This window comes from Pseudorca crassidens, chromosome 5 (genome assembly GCF_039906515.1).
Source record: "Pseudorca crassidens isolate mPseCra1 chromosome 5, mPseCra1.hap1, whole genome shotgun sequence".
Classification (NCBI taxonomy): domain Eukaryota; kingdom Metazoa; phylum Chordata; class Mammalia; order Artiodactyla; family Delphinidae; genus Pseudorca; species Pseudorca crassidens.
In genome coordinates, this window is record NC_090300.1 from 144,259,930 (window position 1) to 144,276,687 (window position 16,758).

The 16,758-nt window shown below is 38.6% G+C and overlaps 1 protein-coding gene across 3 annotated transcripts in view; it reads right to left on the reverse strand.

Moving 5' to 3' along the window:
• DSCAM (DS cell adhesion molecule) overlaps positions 1-16,758 on the reverse strand; it is a 754,308-nt gene that overhangs the window by 307,512 nt on the left and 430,038 nt on the right. For all 3 annotated transcript variants that reach the window (XM_067739530.1, XM_067739531.1, XM_067739532.1), the window contains exons 6-8: positions 14,853-15,128; positions 7,378-7,674; positions 6,346-6,621 (exon numbers count right to left, since the gene is read on the reverse strand). In XM_067739530.1, coding sequence (XP_067595631.1) covers positions 6,346-6,621; positions 7,378-7,674; positions 14,853-15,128 — 849 coding nt within the window. The remainder of the gene's footprint in view (positions 1-6,345; positions 6,622-7,377; positions 7,675-14,852; positions 15,129-16,758) is intronic.

The following is a 16,758-nucleotide window of genomic DNA, read 5'->3' on the forward strand; positions in this document are numbered from 1 at the left end:
TTTTAATTTTAACTGAATAAAAATTTGCATTCTTTGACTTCATAGCAAATCAAATACATGTTCTTTTTCTTTTTGTCTACTTAGAGGAAACCAATTTGAGATGTTATTTGTAAAAAAAAAAAAACTAAGATAGTGTTTCCTTAAAGAAAGGTACCAGTAGTGGGATTGCTGGGTCATACGGTGGTTCTATTTTTAGTTTTTTAAGGAACCTCCCTACTGTTCTCCATAGTGGCCGTATCAATTTACATTCCCACCAACAGTGCGTGAGTGTTCCCTTTTCTCCACACCCTCTCTTATTTGCAAAACAGAAATAAAGACACAGACATAGAGAACAAATGTATGGATACCAAGGGGGAAGGGGGGTGGTGGGAGGAATTGGGAGTTTGGGATTGACATATATACAATACTGATACTATGTATAAAATAGATAACTAATGAGCGACTCTACTCAATGTACCATGGTGACCTAAATGGGAAGGAAATCCAAAACAGAAAGGATATATGTATATGCATAGCTGATTCACTTTGCTGTACAGCAGAAACTAACACAACACTGTAAAGCAACTACACTCCAACAGAAATTAATTTTAAAAATAAAAAATAATTAAAATGTAACAAGAAACAGGTTAAAAAAAAAAAGAAAGGTACCAGCTTCATTTTCCAGATTGGAAGAAAAATAACAAAGCAACCTATCTCCAGGACAAATCTGTTTGAAGGCAAGTGTTCCAGCTGAGTTTGGAACTCAGTCTTGACATCCTAACCAAAGTAAAGAACTTCTCTTCTGTGGAAGTGTGAGAGCACCTCTCCTCAGGTCAGGTGAGAAACTACAGCCATTTAAGCACATTTAAACATGAATGCGTCTTTGGTAGTTTACAAAGGAGGGATGGTGAAAATTCGCCACACAATCAGCCTTCTTTTGCCACATTAGGATGTTACATTAACAAAGAGAACTTAAATTCCCATTTGAAGTCATAAATTATCACGAAAGTGTTACACATTTAATGTATTGCCTTTATGTTCCCCCACCAGCTTTATTTTCTCCCATATTACTCACAATATAAACTGTACACTCTCTAAGTAGTTGTTGAAAATCAATACAAGAATTTTGCAAATGACTAAAATTTATGGTCACACAAGACCCTAGCAAATAGGACCTTAAATTAAACATTGCTCAACTTTAATGAGGCACCTAAAAGAGAAAAATAACCCCGAAATGTTGTTTTCTATGAACAGTATTATAAATGACTCCAGTAGCTGGAGAGAGGAGAGTGGAAGAAAGTGAAAGTGATAAAGAGAAAAAGACTCTTCATCCCTGACAGAGTTGGGCTTGGAACCTGGTGGAGGTTGATGGTGCTCTGGCTAGAAGAGCAAATGAGCAAACGTCAGTCACAAAGTGGGAGTGGGTGACACTGCCAAGGTTGTTTCCATGCATAGAGCTGCAGCTCTGCCTGGGCCAAGCGACATTAGCTTGTCAGGAGCCCTTGAAGGATGATGTCATTAGAAGACTACGTTCCTGGCCGCTCACTGAGAGGTAGAGGAAAGCATTCTCAGCACCATTTTTAACAGGGTGTTCATTTCCCCAACTGCACCAACAGTAGCTCTGTGAGGCCGCTAGGATGACAGACGAGGTGAGATGCACCCTATGATCAAAAGCTGCAGTGAGAGCAGGATCTTTCTGCCAGATGGTGCAGAAGAGTGTGTCAGTTAGGCTGCAGAACACAAAGGGTCACGACCATGAGTCGGAAATGCTGTCAACGACACCTAACTCTTCCATCAGTTTGAAGCAGGAAACGATAAAAATCTGTCTCGAATTAGAACTGGGAAGTGCTACATTTAGAAAATGAAATGAAATATGAAAGAGTGAATTTTGTCACTGCTTTTATTTCCTTTCTAGCATCACCATCTCACCTCATTATTGACAAATATAAATTTTTTTAACTTTTTTATCGAATAAAAGATTCTTTAAATTTTATAATGCTTTATAATTTTCAAAAGTTTCACACACATGATTTCATATAATCCCATAATAATCTTTTTGAAAAATCACCTACTCCTATATTGCCCCTCCCCGCTCCCTTCTCCCCACTGGTAAACACTAGTTTGTTCTCTATGTCTGTGAGTCTGCTTCTTTTTTTATTTTGCTCACTAGTTTATTGTAGTTTTTCCTCAAAAAACTAAAAATAGAACCACCATATGACCCAGCAATTCCACTCCTAGGTATATATCTGAAAAAACAAAAACACTAATTCAAACAGATATATGCACCCCAATGTTCACAGTGTTATTTACAATTGTCAAGACAAGGAAGCAACCTAAGTGTCCATCAACAGATGAATGGATAAGGCATATGTGATATCTATACATATATATACACAATGGAATACTACTCGGCCATAAAAAGAATGACCCCTTGCCATTTGCAGCAGCATGGATAGACTTGGATGGCATTACGCTAAGTGAAGTAAGGCAGACAGAGAAAGACAAATACTGTATGATATCACTTATACCTGGACTCTAAAAAATACAACAAACTGGCAAACGTTAATTAAAAAAACTCATAAAATACAATTCCAAAAGCTTGATGCTTCTTAGACACACTTGCCAAGTTACAATTTCAACCACTGCTCTCTACTAATTTCAGCCCACTCCCCAAATTCTTATATCAAAGTTCCCCTGGTCTGAATCCAGAATAGTGGTCCACAGACACATGATACTAAGCCTACCGTTCATAAGATATTTTAGGTTCTCCCTCTTGGACTTTCCATCATCCAGACTAGAACTTCTGGAGTCCTCTGGTTCCTACCCATGCTCACTCACCAAATGCATTCCTTCCTTTCCCTCTTTTCAATTTAACTAATTCTCCCTCTCTCTTACGTTAGGCACTCCATAGCTCATACCCTTACTTCTAAGATAATCTCCTTTCTCGATTTTTTAAACAGCTTTCTTCCCAGGTACTTTGAATTAATTTCTCCTCACTTCAATCTTGGCTTCCCACTGCAATGTGAATTACTTTTCAAAAACACACTGTGGGGTGGTACTGGGAAGCAAAGATGTGTATTTGAGCCCTGAACATATTACTGGACAATCCTGAGCAGGCCTCCTGCTCTCTCTATTCTGTTTCTCTGGTGATGCTTTGTCTACATTACAGACTCACTGTGCATATTAATTAAGATTACAATTATGAAAGTGTTTTGTAAACGACAAAGTTTTATAGAAATACAAATAGAAGGTGACATTTTTATCTAGCAGCCAATTAACTTTCCTGGCTGTGTTGGTCTCTAGCAATTAGAACACTCAACTGGGCACTGTTCAACTTCAATGTGGCACCTAAAATGAGGCAGGAAGAGCTCTGCACTGTGTTAAATGTAACACTGCTTGTTAAATTGAAATGAAGTGAAAAAAGGGATTTTGACATTCATTTCTCCCTACATGTTTGAAGGAAGCAAAACTGCGCTTCTCGTTAATATAGTTTAGAACTTCTTAAGTTTCAGGCACTACTAATGATCAAAATGTTATTTATATCAATCTTTGATTTTTTAAAAATTTCCCAAGTCATATGCTACAAAATAAGTGAAGGGGGAATAAAGAAGCAAAAAAGACATGACTGAAAAATAGTATTGTTTCCGAATGTCATCTACATACACACACACATGCACGCACACACGCACACATACACACACACACACCACTCTAGTGTTAAAGAAAAACCTCCTGGAAACAAGATAAAAATGGTTTAGTTTTACAGTTTGCAGCATTATTAATGGAAACAAGTGGGCCCACTTCCAAATGAAGCCAACTTTTGAGGTATTATATTTGCTCTTCTAAAATGATCTGAATACAGTATTCACTGTGTAGTCTAATCGCAAAAGTAATGGAGCTGAATATATATAAAGAAAATAAGGAAGACTGTCTTCCCATCCTGCTCCACAGGGAGAGTCAAAAATTTCAGTCTTTTCCTGTAATTCAGTTGATGTCTTATCTCTCCCTTATCATAATCCTTACCATAATTGAAAATAGTAAAGGTTATTAATTTTTTTAAAAGCTTTGATGGGCTACAAACCTGACCACTGGAGTGTGATTTAATTTACATATTTCATTTCAAAACATTTTAAAATTCAAATTTAAATGCTCAGAAGTTAATATGGTTACGACTTTCTACTGACATCTGAGGAAAGGCTAAGATCGTTAATGGTGTATAACTGTTACTGTATGTTGACAGTTAGATGTCATTTTAAGCAAGAAATGCAAGTGGTATCTTAAATCGAATTACTCTAAATATCTTTGCTAGAGTGCAATGCACGTGAATATGACTCCCTCCAAAAAGTATGCCCTAGGTTGACATATAGGAGTCCAGAATTTATTATTTTTCACCTGGGAAGCCCTACACAGGTTTAAGCAGGCTTAACCCTATCCACTCAGCCTGCAGTATCTGCAGTTTCATTTGTCTACCCCAAAAGATAAAATTCAATAAAAGTAAGGTGGAATATACTGTAGTATTAATAGCCAACTGTATTTATATTTAGTTTAGACATTGCTCCTTAAAACAAAAGAAAGCATGTTTTGAAGCAACGATTAACAAAAAGTATATACTCTCTCCTCTGCCCAGGCATGTGCACAAAAAATTAACTTACAATGAATGCACAGCAGTGGAATATAGATTTCTTTAGCAAGTTTTGTATTCCCAGCTTCTTGGTAAACCCATTGTTTAAAGTCTTTCTAATCAAATTTTTCTTAGTGCGTGATATTCTCATATGGTAGGGTCCATGGAGACATCTAATCTGTCATCTGGAAGGCTTTCATTAGAGACTGCCGGGCACATCTCTATCTCTGATCATTTGGCTGTTGTAAGTTTTATAGATCTCTTTGGTTTTAATATCATCTTGCATCTGGAGGGCATTCTGCTTTCTGCCTCTCTGATCTGATTGCCACACCTGACAGCCTCCTTCCATCTGGTGCCCACTCCCACCCTCCCTACCGATGGTCTTTGTTTGGCTTCTTTTTATCCCTGGGGTTGGTTTCTTTTAGGGAAAATTCTTTGTCATCAAGTAGAACTTATTTTCTGAGGTATTGACCTACCGGGCATAGCGTAGATATTCCATCCATCATAGTTAAAGAAATAAATACAATCACAAAATGAAGTTTTATGCAGCTATGACCAATCTGGCTTACTAAGAATTTCTAATGATTTGAGAAAATTCTTAAGATATGTGGTTATTAAAAAAATTCAAAGTTATATGCAGGTGTATGTAATATGTAATACATAATACATGTTACCTAACATATACTACATAATAAAATACATTGTGTGTGTGTGCATGTGCGTGTGTGTGCATGTGTGTGTGTGTGTGTGTGTGTGTGTGTGTGTGTGTGTATTTATAGGTGTCCCTAAACAGGTAAACTAACAGGATTTGTGAGAAAAGATGGTTGGGGAATACCATGGAAAACCTATGCAGCTTTGTAACCAGGACATTAAAGACAATTACTGGTACCTAGGGAGATAACCGTGTAGCTCAGGCAGGCAGCTTAGCAGGGCAGGGGGCCGTTTCCACATATTTTTGGTATTACTTCATGGTGCATTAGAGCTATTTCCATGACCTGTTTCCTGCAATTATTTACATAACTGAAAATTTTCATTTTATGTTCACTTGAGGAAACTGGATTGGGAAATGGAAGAAATGGGTTCCCCTAAGGGTCTGCCACACTACAAAGCTGTATGTCCCTGGGGGAGCCTTGTCACTTACTGGTCTTTACTGACAAGGAGATTGGGGTTGAGCTGCATGATCTCCAAAACTCATCTTGACGGTTAGAGTCCATGACAGTCCACGTCATGATGTCATGATGTCAAGAATAATTTAAAAGGCAGGAAAATTTTCTGTGGAGTCCTTTAAACATAGCATTCCTATGTTGTTGCTTTGACCTGCTCATCTATTTTGTTTGAAGTCCTCATCCATTACAGAAAATCTCTTCTAGTTGGCTTCTAAAAGAACTCACTTTTAGGAGGTTTTAGGAAAACAAAGCTATGTGTTTTAAAACAGTCTGTCAGCCAACTAGATAACCAAGTCAATGATATGTTTCTTTTTTCCTATGATTTTATAAAAACACAAATCCCCTGGAAAACCAAGCCAAAAGTTCATGTGAAAAGAAGACTACATCAACCATCACTCTGGTGAAGATGCAGTGGTAAAGAGGTTAGAACATCCAATGGACCTTATCATTCTTCAGTCTTTGTAACTGTCCTATTCTGAATATGCAGATTTTGAGATTACCCCACTCCTAACGGTTGGTCTGGTGAAACAGTTGAGCTTACTCATGGTGAGCTGTGTGGGGACCGAGGGACAGCCTTACCTTTGACCGTCACATGGACGCTCTGGCTGGTGGAGAGCTGGGGTTGAACCAGCACGTTGCAGGTGTACTCCCCCTCGTCAACTTCCTTTTGCACATCCGAGAGTTTTAGCGTGCCATTGTTCTCAAATGCCACTTGGCGGTGGTTAAAAGGAAGCAGATTAGAGTTCTTGTACCATTTGATGGAGTAATATGGATAGCCAATCACACGACAGTGAATGTATGTGTCCCGTCCTGCTATTGCTGTGATATTTTTCATCGGTCGAATGCTTGCAGGCCCTGGAGAGACACAGAGAAACTCTTGAAAATAATTTAAGGGTACCTCTTATGTGTGGAAATGGGTACACTTTTCCTTGAGTTAAAAATGTAGATTAGTTTCATGTAAGGACATCTGTTTCAGTTAAGCACATTTTTTTCTGCATTTGGCATTTTCTACCAAGAAGGTTTATTTTTTTTCCTTTTAATTTCGTTACTTTCAAATGAATTGAGTGAGTGTTAAATACTTTAATTATCAACTACTTCTGTTAAGACGTTTTGAATTATAGGACAAAAGGCAATTTAATCAATAAAAGGTAACTAGCTGCACTGAACAGTCACGCTCTTTTGGTGAAAACTCTGGTAGCCATTCAGTTGTTTAACTCTCTCTGTACACTAGGTTATGAAGATGGAGGTTATGCCATGTTGCACTGTGAATGTCAGTTAAATACCAGGTACGTGAAGGGTTACCATGGACACAGCAGAATGGAAGAGGAGGAAGGAAAGAGCATGCATGCACAGCATAAACCAGGAAAGGAAAGCTCCAGTGGACAAGTCTAAGAATAAAACAAGAGAACACGCTGACTAAAGAAACCAAAATGCCATCTCCAACAGTAACCCAATCACTGCCATTCCTGAGTAGGAAGCAGAGGGTAGGAAATGGGAAGCGACAGTTAATCCGTTTTTGGCATTCCAAGACTCGGCTCGGTGCATGCAGAAACCTTCTTCTTCACTACAATGAGTTATGTGTGTTTTTTGAGGAGCTGATTTGACAAGCACCTCTTACGTTTATTCGAGCCTGGTACAGGACGACTCCCGCCGAGTTGTTGGCAGTGCAGCGGTAGACTCCCCCGTCCCGGACCTGAGAGCTGGAGATGTTCAGGTAGCTGACCACGTTGCCCTCGGAGGTGATCATCTGGCTGATGCGGTGACTGCCGCCCTTGAGGATGGGGTCATCGTCCAGGGTCCACGTGATCGTGGGCAACGGTGTTCCCTTCACGTTGCACATGAGGGAGACAGGCTCTGCTGGACTCACCACTTTTTCACTAAAGGCAGAAATAATTTTGGGAGTTCCATCTGCAGGAAGACAAATCACGGAAGGAAGTGGCACATACAAATAGTTAAACAACTTCCAAGTACTTCTATTTAATGATTAGGATGTGCATGTACTGCTTCTCAGACATGACTCAAAAGTCTGGTTTTATTGATAAAGCTAAGTTCCAATCAGGACAAAATTTCATTTTCCAAATAAGTAAACACAGCATTAGCAAACTTTAATAATTTTCTTATATATTTCTTGATGAAGTCATACGAGAATGATAATGCAACTCAGATGTTCATGGTAAAAAATGTCATCTCCCAAGAAGTTTATAATTCAAAACTGGTATATCCCCACCCAAAGTTATAAAGATAGACGAAACCCACACACTTCCAATGGTCGCTTTAGCTTTCTACTTCCCCCAAGTTAATTAGGGATTGCTCAAGTGAGGAATCGTTTTTTATTTATTTTTTGAAATTTATTTATTTTTTGGCTGCTTCGGGTCTTAGTTGCAGCACGCAGGATCTTTCACTGCGGTGTGCGGGCTTCTCTCTAGTTGTGGCGCACAGGCTCAGTAGTTGTGGCACACGGGCTTAGTTGCCCCACGGCATGTGGGATCTTAGTTCCCCTACCAGGGATCGAACCCACGTCCCCCTGCATTGGAAGGCGGATTCTTTACCACTGGACCACCAGGGAAGTCCCTCAACTGGGGAACTGTTTAGAGGAAAAAGAAACTAAGAGATTGATTATCTCATCTTTATAATTTTCTCCTAAGAAATCATGTTTTATAGTTTGAATGACAAATAACTGCACGTGAATTTTCATGAAGGCCTTGATAATGGTAGAAGCTAAATAAATTTGACCCTTTCAGTATTATTAAATATCTCCATAAGTATCTTTTCTTTCTTTCTTTTTTTAAAATTTATTTTATTGAAGTATAGTTGATTTATAATGTGTTAATTTCTGCTGTAGGCAAAGTTATTCAGTTATACACATATATAGGTTCATTTTCATATTCTTTTCCATTATGGTTTATCACAAGATACTGAATATAGTTCCCTGTGCTCTATAGTAGGACCGTAATGTTTATCCATTCTCTATATAATAGTGGGCATCTGCTAACCCCAAACTCCCAATACATCCTCCCCCCAGCCCCCTCCCCCTTGGCAACCACAGGTCTGTTCTCTAAGTCTGTGAGTCTGTTTCTGTTTCACAGATAAGTTCATTTATGTCATATTTTAGATTCCATAAGTATCTTAAGTAGGGTGGCCATTAATCTATCATCTAACCTGGAATACTTTTGAGAATCAAACAGATACCAGGAGGGCTTCCCTGGTGGCGCAGTGGTTGAGAGCCCGCCTGCCGATGCAGGGGACACGGGTTCGTGCCCCGGTCCGGGAAGATCCCACATGCCGCGGAGCGGCTGGGCCCGTGAGCCATGGCCGCTGAGCCTGCGCGCCCGGAGCCTGCGCTCCGCAACGGGAGAGGCCACAACAGTGAGAGGCCCGCGTACCGCAAAAAACAGAAACAAAAAAAAAAAAAAACAGATACGAGGAGAACAGGCACAACTCAAGACTGTCCCAGGCAAACAAGGAGCTTAATCTTAAGGAAAGTTTCCATAGCAATTTCCATTATTTTTGACAAAGATCAAATTTTCACATTCCATTATTTTCTGTTAAAGATATTGATTATCTGCCTCATGTTATATGGTAGTAATCACAAATACATGTTTCTTTATATATATATATATATATATACGCATATATATATATATATATATGGGCTTCCTTTAAAGAAAAGAAAGAGAGAAAAATGTATGAAAGTCAAAAGAAGGAAAAGTTACCAGTGGGTCTACCAGCCGCAGGCACTATAAATCAACATAGTGACACTTTTTTTTTCTAGGTGTAGATAGGTCATTTTGACATGCTTGTGATCACATACAACAGGATTTCTGTTGGAAACAGGAGTCTGGTAATAAACCTTGCTGCAGGAGATATTAAAAAAAAAATTTTGTGGTGCTAATTTCAAGGGTTTAACCATAGTGAAAGATAATGATTAACAGATTTTTATTTAGTTTTTAATTTTAATTATAATAATTATATGTATTCATTGCTGAAAAATTTGAAAGTATATATTAACAAAAGAAAAACTGGAAATAAAACTGAAGCTGTCTTGCAATTCCATCACAGAAGGGTAAGTGTTAACATTTTCAAATATCCCTGAAGAAAGAGTTATTCATCACCACAAAACCCTGAAGCCTATTTCTGTGGCCTGAGCTGGGTTGCTTCCCTAGAGCCTTCTACCATCTTTTCATTTGCAAATTCCTGAATCTTCATTCCAATTCCTGAAACTTCTTCATTCCAACTCAATGTTTTGAGGCTGGAGAAGGCCTTCAAGTACTTTCTTTTTTTCCCCAGATGCATTCATAAGTAGCATATTTCAAGGTCCTTGGATTGCAAACATCTTTCTTTTACTATCAAATATGACAAAAGTAACTTCATAATATTAAAATAAAGAACTACGCTTTTGCCCGTAGAACACTGCAGACATGACTTCAACATGCTCTACATTTAATTTACAGAGAAGTTACATGTGATGCTGATGGTTACTCTTTGTACATAACCAGCTGCTGGTGCTTGGGAATGTTCAGGTTATTTTATTTGACCTTACAATTCAACGTATTTGTCAGGATGTGTTTAGCTGTGAATTTCTTTTCACTGATTTTTACACTAAGCACTGAAATCTCGTCTTTTTTTTTTTTTTATCTATTTAGGAAAGGTTTCTTCAGTTACACTTTTATTTTTTAGATAAAATTTACGTACAGTTAAATGTATAGATCTTAAGCTTACAAACAGAATGAATTTTGTTAAATATATATACCTGCGTAACCACAAAACGATCAAGCTAAAAACCATTTCCATCACCCCACAAAGTCGCTAGGGGTTCTTTCAATCATTCTTCACCCACCACAGCTGATCACGTTCTGATTGCTATCACCACGCATTACTTTTGCCTGTTCTTGGCTTCAAACCCATGTTTGAGTGTGCCCTCTTTACACACTCATGGAAGCTGTCATAACCGCAGGACAGTCAGCAAAATTAGGAAATGTAACTTTGGAACGGTACTGTTATCTAATGCAAAGTCTGCCGATTGACCAATAACATCTCTTACAGCTATTTTCCCAAGTTCTATCAGTTTCACACCTTACATTTATTTGTGGTGGCTCCTTAGTCTCTCTCTCTCTCTCTCTTTTTAATAGATCTTTATTGGAGTATAATTGCTTCACAATACTGTGTTAGTTTCTGTTGTACAACAAAGTGAATCAGCCATATGCATACATATATCCCCATATCCCCTCCCTCTTGCGTCTCCCTCCTGCCCTCCCTACCCTACCCCTCTAGGTGTTCACAAAGCACTGAGTTGATCTCCCTGTGCTGTGCTGCTGCTTACCATTAGCTAACTATTTTACATTTGGTAGTGTGTATATGTTGATGCTACTCTCACTTCACCCCAGCTTCCCCCTCCCCACCACGTCCTCAAGTCCATTCTCTATGTCTATGCCTTTATTCCTGCCCTTACCCTGAGAAAAACCATAATTCAAAAAGACATGTACCATAATGTTCATTGCAGCACTATTTACAATAGCCAGGACATGGAAGCAACCTGAATGCCCATCAACAGATGAACGGATAAAGAAGATGTGGCACATATATACAATGGAATATTACTCAGCCATAAAAAGAAACAAAATTGAGTTATTTGTAGTGAGGTGGATGGACCTAGAATCTGCCTTTAGTCGCTTTTAATATGCAACATTCCTCAGTCTCTGTTGCGTTTCTTGACTTTGACATGTTTGAAGTTACTTTGTAGCCAGTTGCTCAAATTCAGTTTGATATTTCCTGGTGATTAGATACAAGTTTTGCGTTTTTGACAAATACCATGGAAGTGATGTTGTTTTCCTGTCCTTATTGGCCATTTGTGTATTTCCTTTCTTAAAATGTCTGCTCAAATCTTTTTTCCATTTTGTTAGACTATTTGCCTTTGTTATTGATTTGTAGGAGTTCTTTAAGTCTACTGAATACAAGTATATATATAATATATACATATATATTGGATATAAGGTATATACGTAAACATATACAAGTCTGTACAAGTTTACTTTTACATGTGTATATGTCAGATATCTCATATAAATTACATATAATGTTTGTCAGACATATGTGTATATATATTATACATGTCTGTGTTAAATATTTTCTCTCATTCCATATTTGCCTTTCCATTTTCATATATTTATACATATATTAACATTAATGTGTATATGCAAATTTATACATATGTATATGTACATATAATTTTAATCACATCTATTAAAAGTTAAAATTATCATTCTTCATGTGAAATGGAGGAACGTTGCAACAAATGATTTCAAAGAATTTAATTTACATTCTGTCCACTGTGTTATTCTATCTATTTATGTTATAAACTCTATAACACAATATGGTAATTGCGTAGTTGTTTAATTTGTCAATTGCTGTTTAAAGAAATTAAAAGAGAGAAAACAATTTTGCTAAATGTTTACTAACGTATTTGTCATTTCTCATACTCTCATGCTGCAGATCTGAGTTTCCATTTTAGGTCATTTTCTTCACCCTGAATGACTTCATTTACCATTTCTTGGTGTGCAGGTAGGTCTTCTGGCATAACATTCTTCAAGCTTTTGTTTATTGAAAATATCTTTATTTTGCCTTAACTTTTGAAGACTATTTTTGATGTATATAGACATGTATATTGACAGCTTTTTAAATGTTGAAAAGAATAAGTCAAAAAAAATCATTTCAATCTCATTAAGACTGTAGTTTTTGCATTTCTTTTTGTGTTCTAGTTTCCCCACCTTCCCATCCCACCAGCAATGGAAAATATACTCAGGGGAAATGTGGTATTAGTGTAGAAATCACCTAATATTTTCCCCTTCTTTCAAGGGTGAAATTATTTCTGCCTGCTTCTGGGTGTTTCCCCAGTGTCTGCAAACAGTTTTGCTTTTCCCAAAGTTCAAAATTTTCACCTTCTTGCAGGTTAGTCTGATACCTGCTACTCCATCATTTCCAGAAATAGGACTTGTTCTTATTCTTCTTTATGATTCCATTTTTCCAGGTGTTCTGGTCTGATCTTGAACCTATAATTATTAGATTCCAGTTTCTTTAAACTTCCAGTTTCTTTGTCCTCATAGGAAATATTCCAAGATTCTACATTATGTCAGTGGCCATTCTAAGTTCACAGTATTGTGAGTTTTTATAATCCATGTTAATCCATAGCTGTTACAGGAGGTTACGTCGTAACAAGGATACTAGTTAGACACCATTTTAAGGCAGTTACTAGCTAATGTGTTTGTAATTCCATTTCCGCTCACTTTGGCGACATTAGCATTATCATCTTTCAGACGAGAAAAAATAAAGTGAAGCTTCTTGTCCCAAATGGTACCTGGCATGCAGCAAATAAATCTGTAAGTAGGCTCAGCGTGCTCCTCTGCCCCCTCTTTTTATTCAAGCAACAGGTTTTTTTGGAGATGAAAGCAGACGTTATTTTCCCAGTAAGACCTGAGTGTCTTTGAAATCTTTCTTGCTGCCACTCTCTGATAACCTCACCTCTTTCAACATCATTATGGATTATCAATATGCTCTTTAGGTTTTCTTCGTCACAGGAGATGGTTGCCAAGGTAACCAGCCCTAGACAGGTAATCTCTCCCTTTTCTACAAAGAATCTAAAAATAGTGACTATGTGAGGACTACAGGGCATCATCATTAGCAAACTGGCTCTGTGCAAATTGATTACTGTCTGCACTTAATTATTATGTGGAACACAGTGTCAGGCTTTTAATATGAGTACCATGCCTTCAGCTAATTTCGCCTCTGCTTTAAAATGCTCACTGTCTGCAAGGAAATGCTCGAATCAAAATAAGAATGTCATTCTAAGCCTGTTTCATATCCTCTTACCATCAAGAGATATTTAAACTTATTTTCATATATAAATGGATTTTCTTTTTTCCTCCTTTAGGCTATATGAAACTCATGTAGTTATTTTAATCAGTTGATAACAGATGAATTTTAAATTATATAAGAAGGCACAATTTCCAACAAGACATGCAAATACACAGATAAAAGCTAGTTCAATTATCTGGTGATAAACATATGTCTCTCGCTTGACTGTTACCTTAATAGCTTCTTTCCCTGGATGATTGATAAGCTTGAAGATGTAAGTAGGCAGCAGGCGGTTAAGAAAAGAAAACAACATAACATACCTAAAACCTACTATGATAACACAAGGTAATTCTTCAAAATTCCATTCACCTAAATCTGTGACTCTATGGACCCAAATAGACAACCCCACAAACCAGAAGCCATTTTTTCACTCCACCAAGCACCACATTGAAATGTTGCTCTAAATGTTGCCTCCATAGTTGTGCTTATCAATTTTGGGGGAGCTCTTTTCCCCTCCAGGGGACACCTGGCAACGTCTAGAGACATTTTTGTTTGTCACACTGGAGGAAGGCGCTGTTAGCATCTAGTGAGGGGAGGCCGCGCAACATCCTACAGTGCATAAAGCAGCCTTCCAAAGCAAGCGCTCCTGAGAAACCCTGGTCTAGAGGACAATGAATTGTCAACCAAACCATAAATCTCAAGCTTCTAAGGTCTATATCTTTTTTTTTTTTTTCTTTCTTGCGGTACGCGGGCCTCTCACTGCTGTGGCCTCTCCCGTTGTGGAGCACAGGCTCCGGACGCGCAGGCTCAGCAGCCTCGGCTCACGGGTCCAGCCGCTCTGCAGCACATGGGATCTTCCTGGACCGGGGCACGAACCCGTGTCCCCTCCATCGGCAGGCGGACACTCAACCACTGCGCCACCAGGGAAGCCCTAAGGTCTATACCTTGACAAGTAACTTTAAACACGTGAGTGGGCAACGTTTATGTTACTTAACCTTAAGTTAAATCACGTTACTTATGTTGCTTCTACCATAGACAATGTTCATTTCACCAGAACTTATTCTTTTATTTGCCCAGTTGAGCTTGAAAAACTAGGGTAGAATTATAAGCTGGTCAGATAGACAGAAATCTTAACACTGTGAGTTAAGAGCAGTGTTTCACCCTTTACTCTTGCTCCTGAGTTTGGGCTCTGGGTTTGGGCTCTTTTTTCGCCGAACCCTGTAACGGGGCCCACTGACCTTCAAGGACCACCTGCACATAGTCTTGAGCGGACAGCTTGTCCTTGCGCACAAAGCACTGGTACGCGCCCCCGTCACTTCGGACCATGTGATCCATTATAAGGTTCTCGTGGTTGATGCCTGTTATCCTGACATTCTTTCCAGGGTTGACGACTTCACCGTTTCGGTACCAGGAGAGTTCCTGGCCCTCACTCCCTGTCACACTGCAGGACAAGGACACCTGGCTGCCCACGCTGCTTTTAACTTTCCTGGGACTGATGGCAGCTTTCAGTGGCTCTGGAGTTTTGGGGAAGAGAAAAAGAGAAGGTAAAAACAGCACACATGTAGAGATCATTTCAACAACATGCTGGACTTATGACAGGCAAAGGCATCTTCGCAAGCACTTTCTGCCCATTTGCCAATATGCCAAGGTGGTTTTTTTCCTCATACAGGGCACTGAGTAGTCAAAGATATTAAACTGAGCTGACAAGTTAATAGGTTTTATGTAAGTTATACAGTCTTAATTTGGGACTTGTAAACAGCACTAGGTAGGCCTTCTACCTATAATACTCCAAGAGTTAAGGCAGCAGAGGGATTTAGAAAGAACATTTTTTTTTACAGTTAATTTACCATGTACAATTGCTGTAAGTGATAATGTGTACAAATTTTCTGTTGAAGTAAATTTCTTGTTAAGACTGTTATCTTTCTATTGCTTTTGTAGGGGATGACATTGCAAAAAGAAAAAGAAAAGAACCTTAAAAAAGAACACACTCCATATATTCTTATTTCAGTATTATTTCATGGTGCACCATTTTGTTAGGGAACACCTCATCACTATTCGTTTTTTTTTTTTTTTTTCTGGGCTTCTTTCACTGTATAGCAAATAGACTGACATGGGTCATATTGCTTTCTCACTGAGTAAATGTGAGTGTTAACACACTGACAGTAAGAAATGCAATGTGCTGGTTGCCAGCAAGGACAGAAATATTTGAATATTTAAATCCTATTTGCCGCCTCCCAGCGTGGCACAGATGGGTTTGCTTTGGGCCATTCTCACACACACATACTCACTCCCCTCCCCTATGTGGCTTAACCAGGGCCAGTAACACACAGCTGTAAGAAAGCAGGTAGATATTAGGATTCGTGACCATGAAACAGGGTTTTGTTCTTTAAAATGAGGCTAACTTCTTTGGATAGGTGGTAACTCTCATCTTTGACTTCCTATGTTTTCATTCAGCAAACCCAATTGAATGCCGTAGCATTTATTGAACATCTACTATATGCCAAGGATGGGGTTAAACTCACAGGTGAGACAAACATGAATAACATTTGTGGTGCCACTAGCATGTGCCATAAAGCTATCAAATATCTTCTGAACATGAGTTAAGTCAGTCTTCCCACAGTCCTGCAAGTTTTGTGTTATCATCTCCATTTTAGAGAAGAAACGATTATTCCAAGAGATCAATTAATTTAACCAAATCCATTCAACAGGTAAATGGCAAAAACCAGTTGTTTACCCCAGTTATTACTGACTTCTTGTGTCACCACATTGTGAAGTCTTTAAGAAATTCAGTCTTCCAGATGGATAAGACAAGTACAAGAAGGAAGATAGTAACCCAAAGCGTCCATTAGAGACGTACACTGTGTGGAAGAGGATCGATAGAATGTCCTCAGACATCAAGGATGGATAGAACTGAGGCCAGCTGGGATGAAGAGAGGCCCTCTTAAAGAGTGGGAACTGCAGGAATTAGAGCATGAGGCACTGCCAGGTCTCAGGAAGCGTTTTGGATCAGTTTGGATGCTCTGAAGGAGAACAGTGGGAGAAAAATTACACAGGCAGTCTGGGACAAGACCACAAAAGACCTCCAGATTTTGGAATCAAATCAGAGGGAGCTAAAGAGAGCTTTCTAGAATTTTTAGCAAGTAA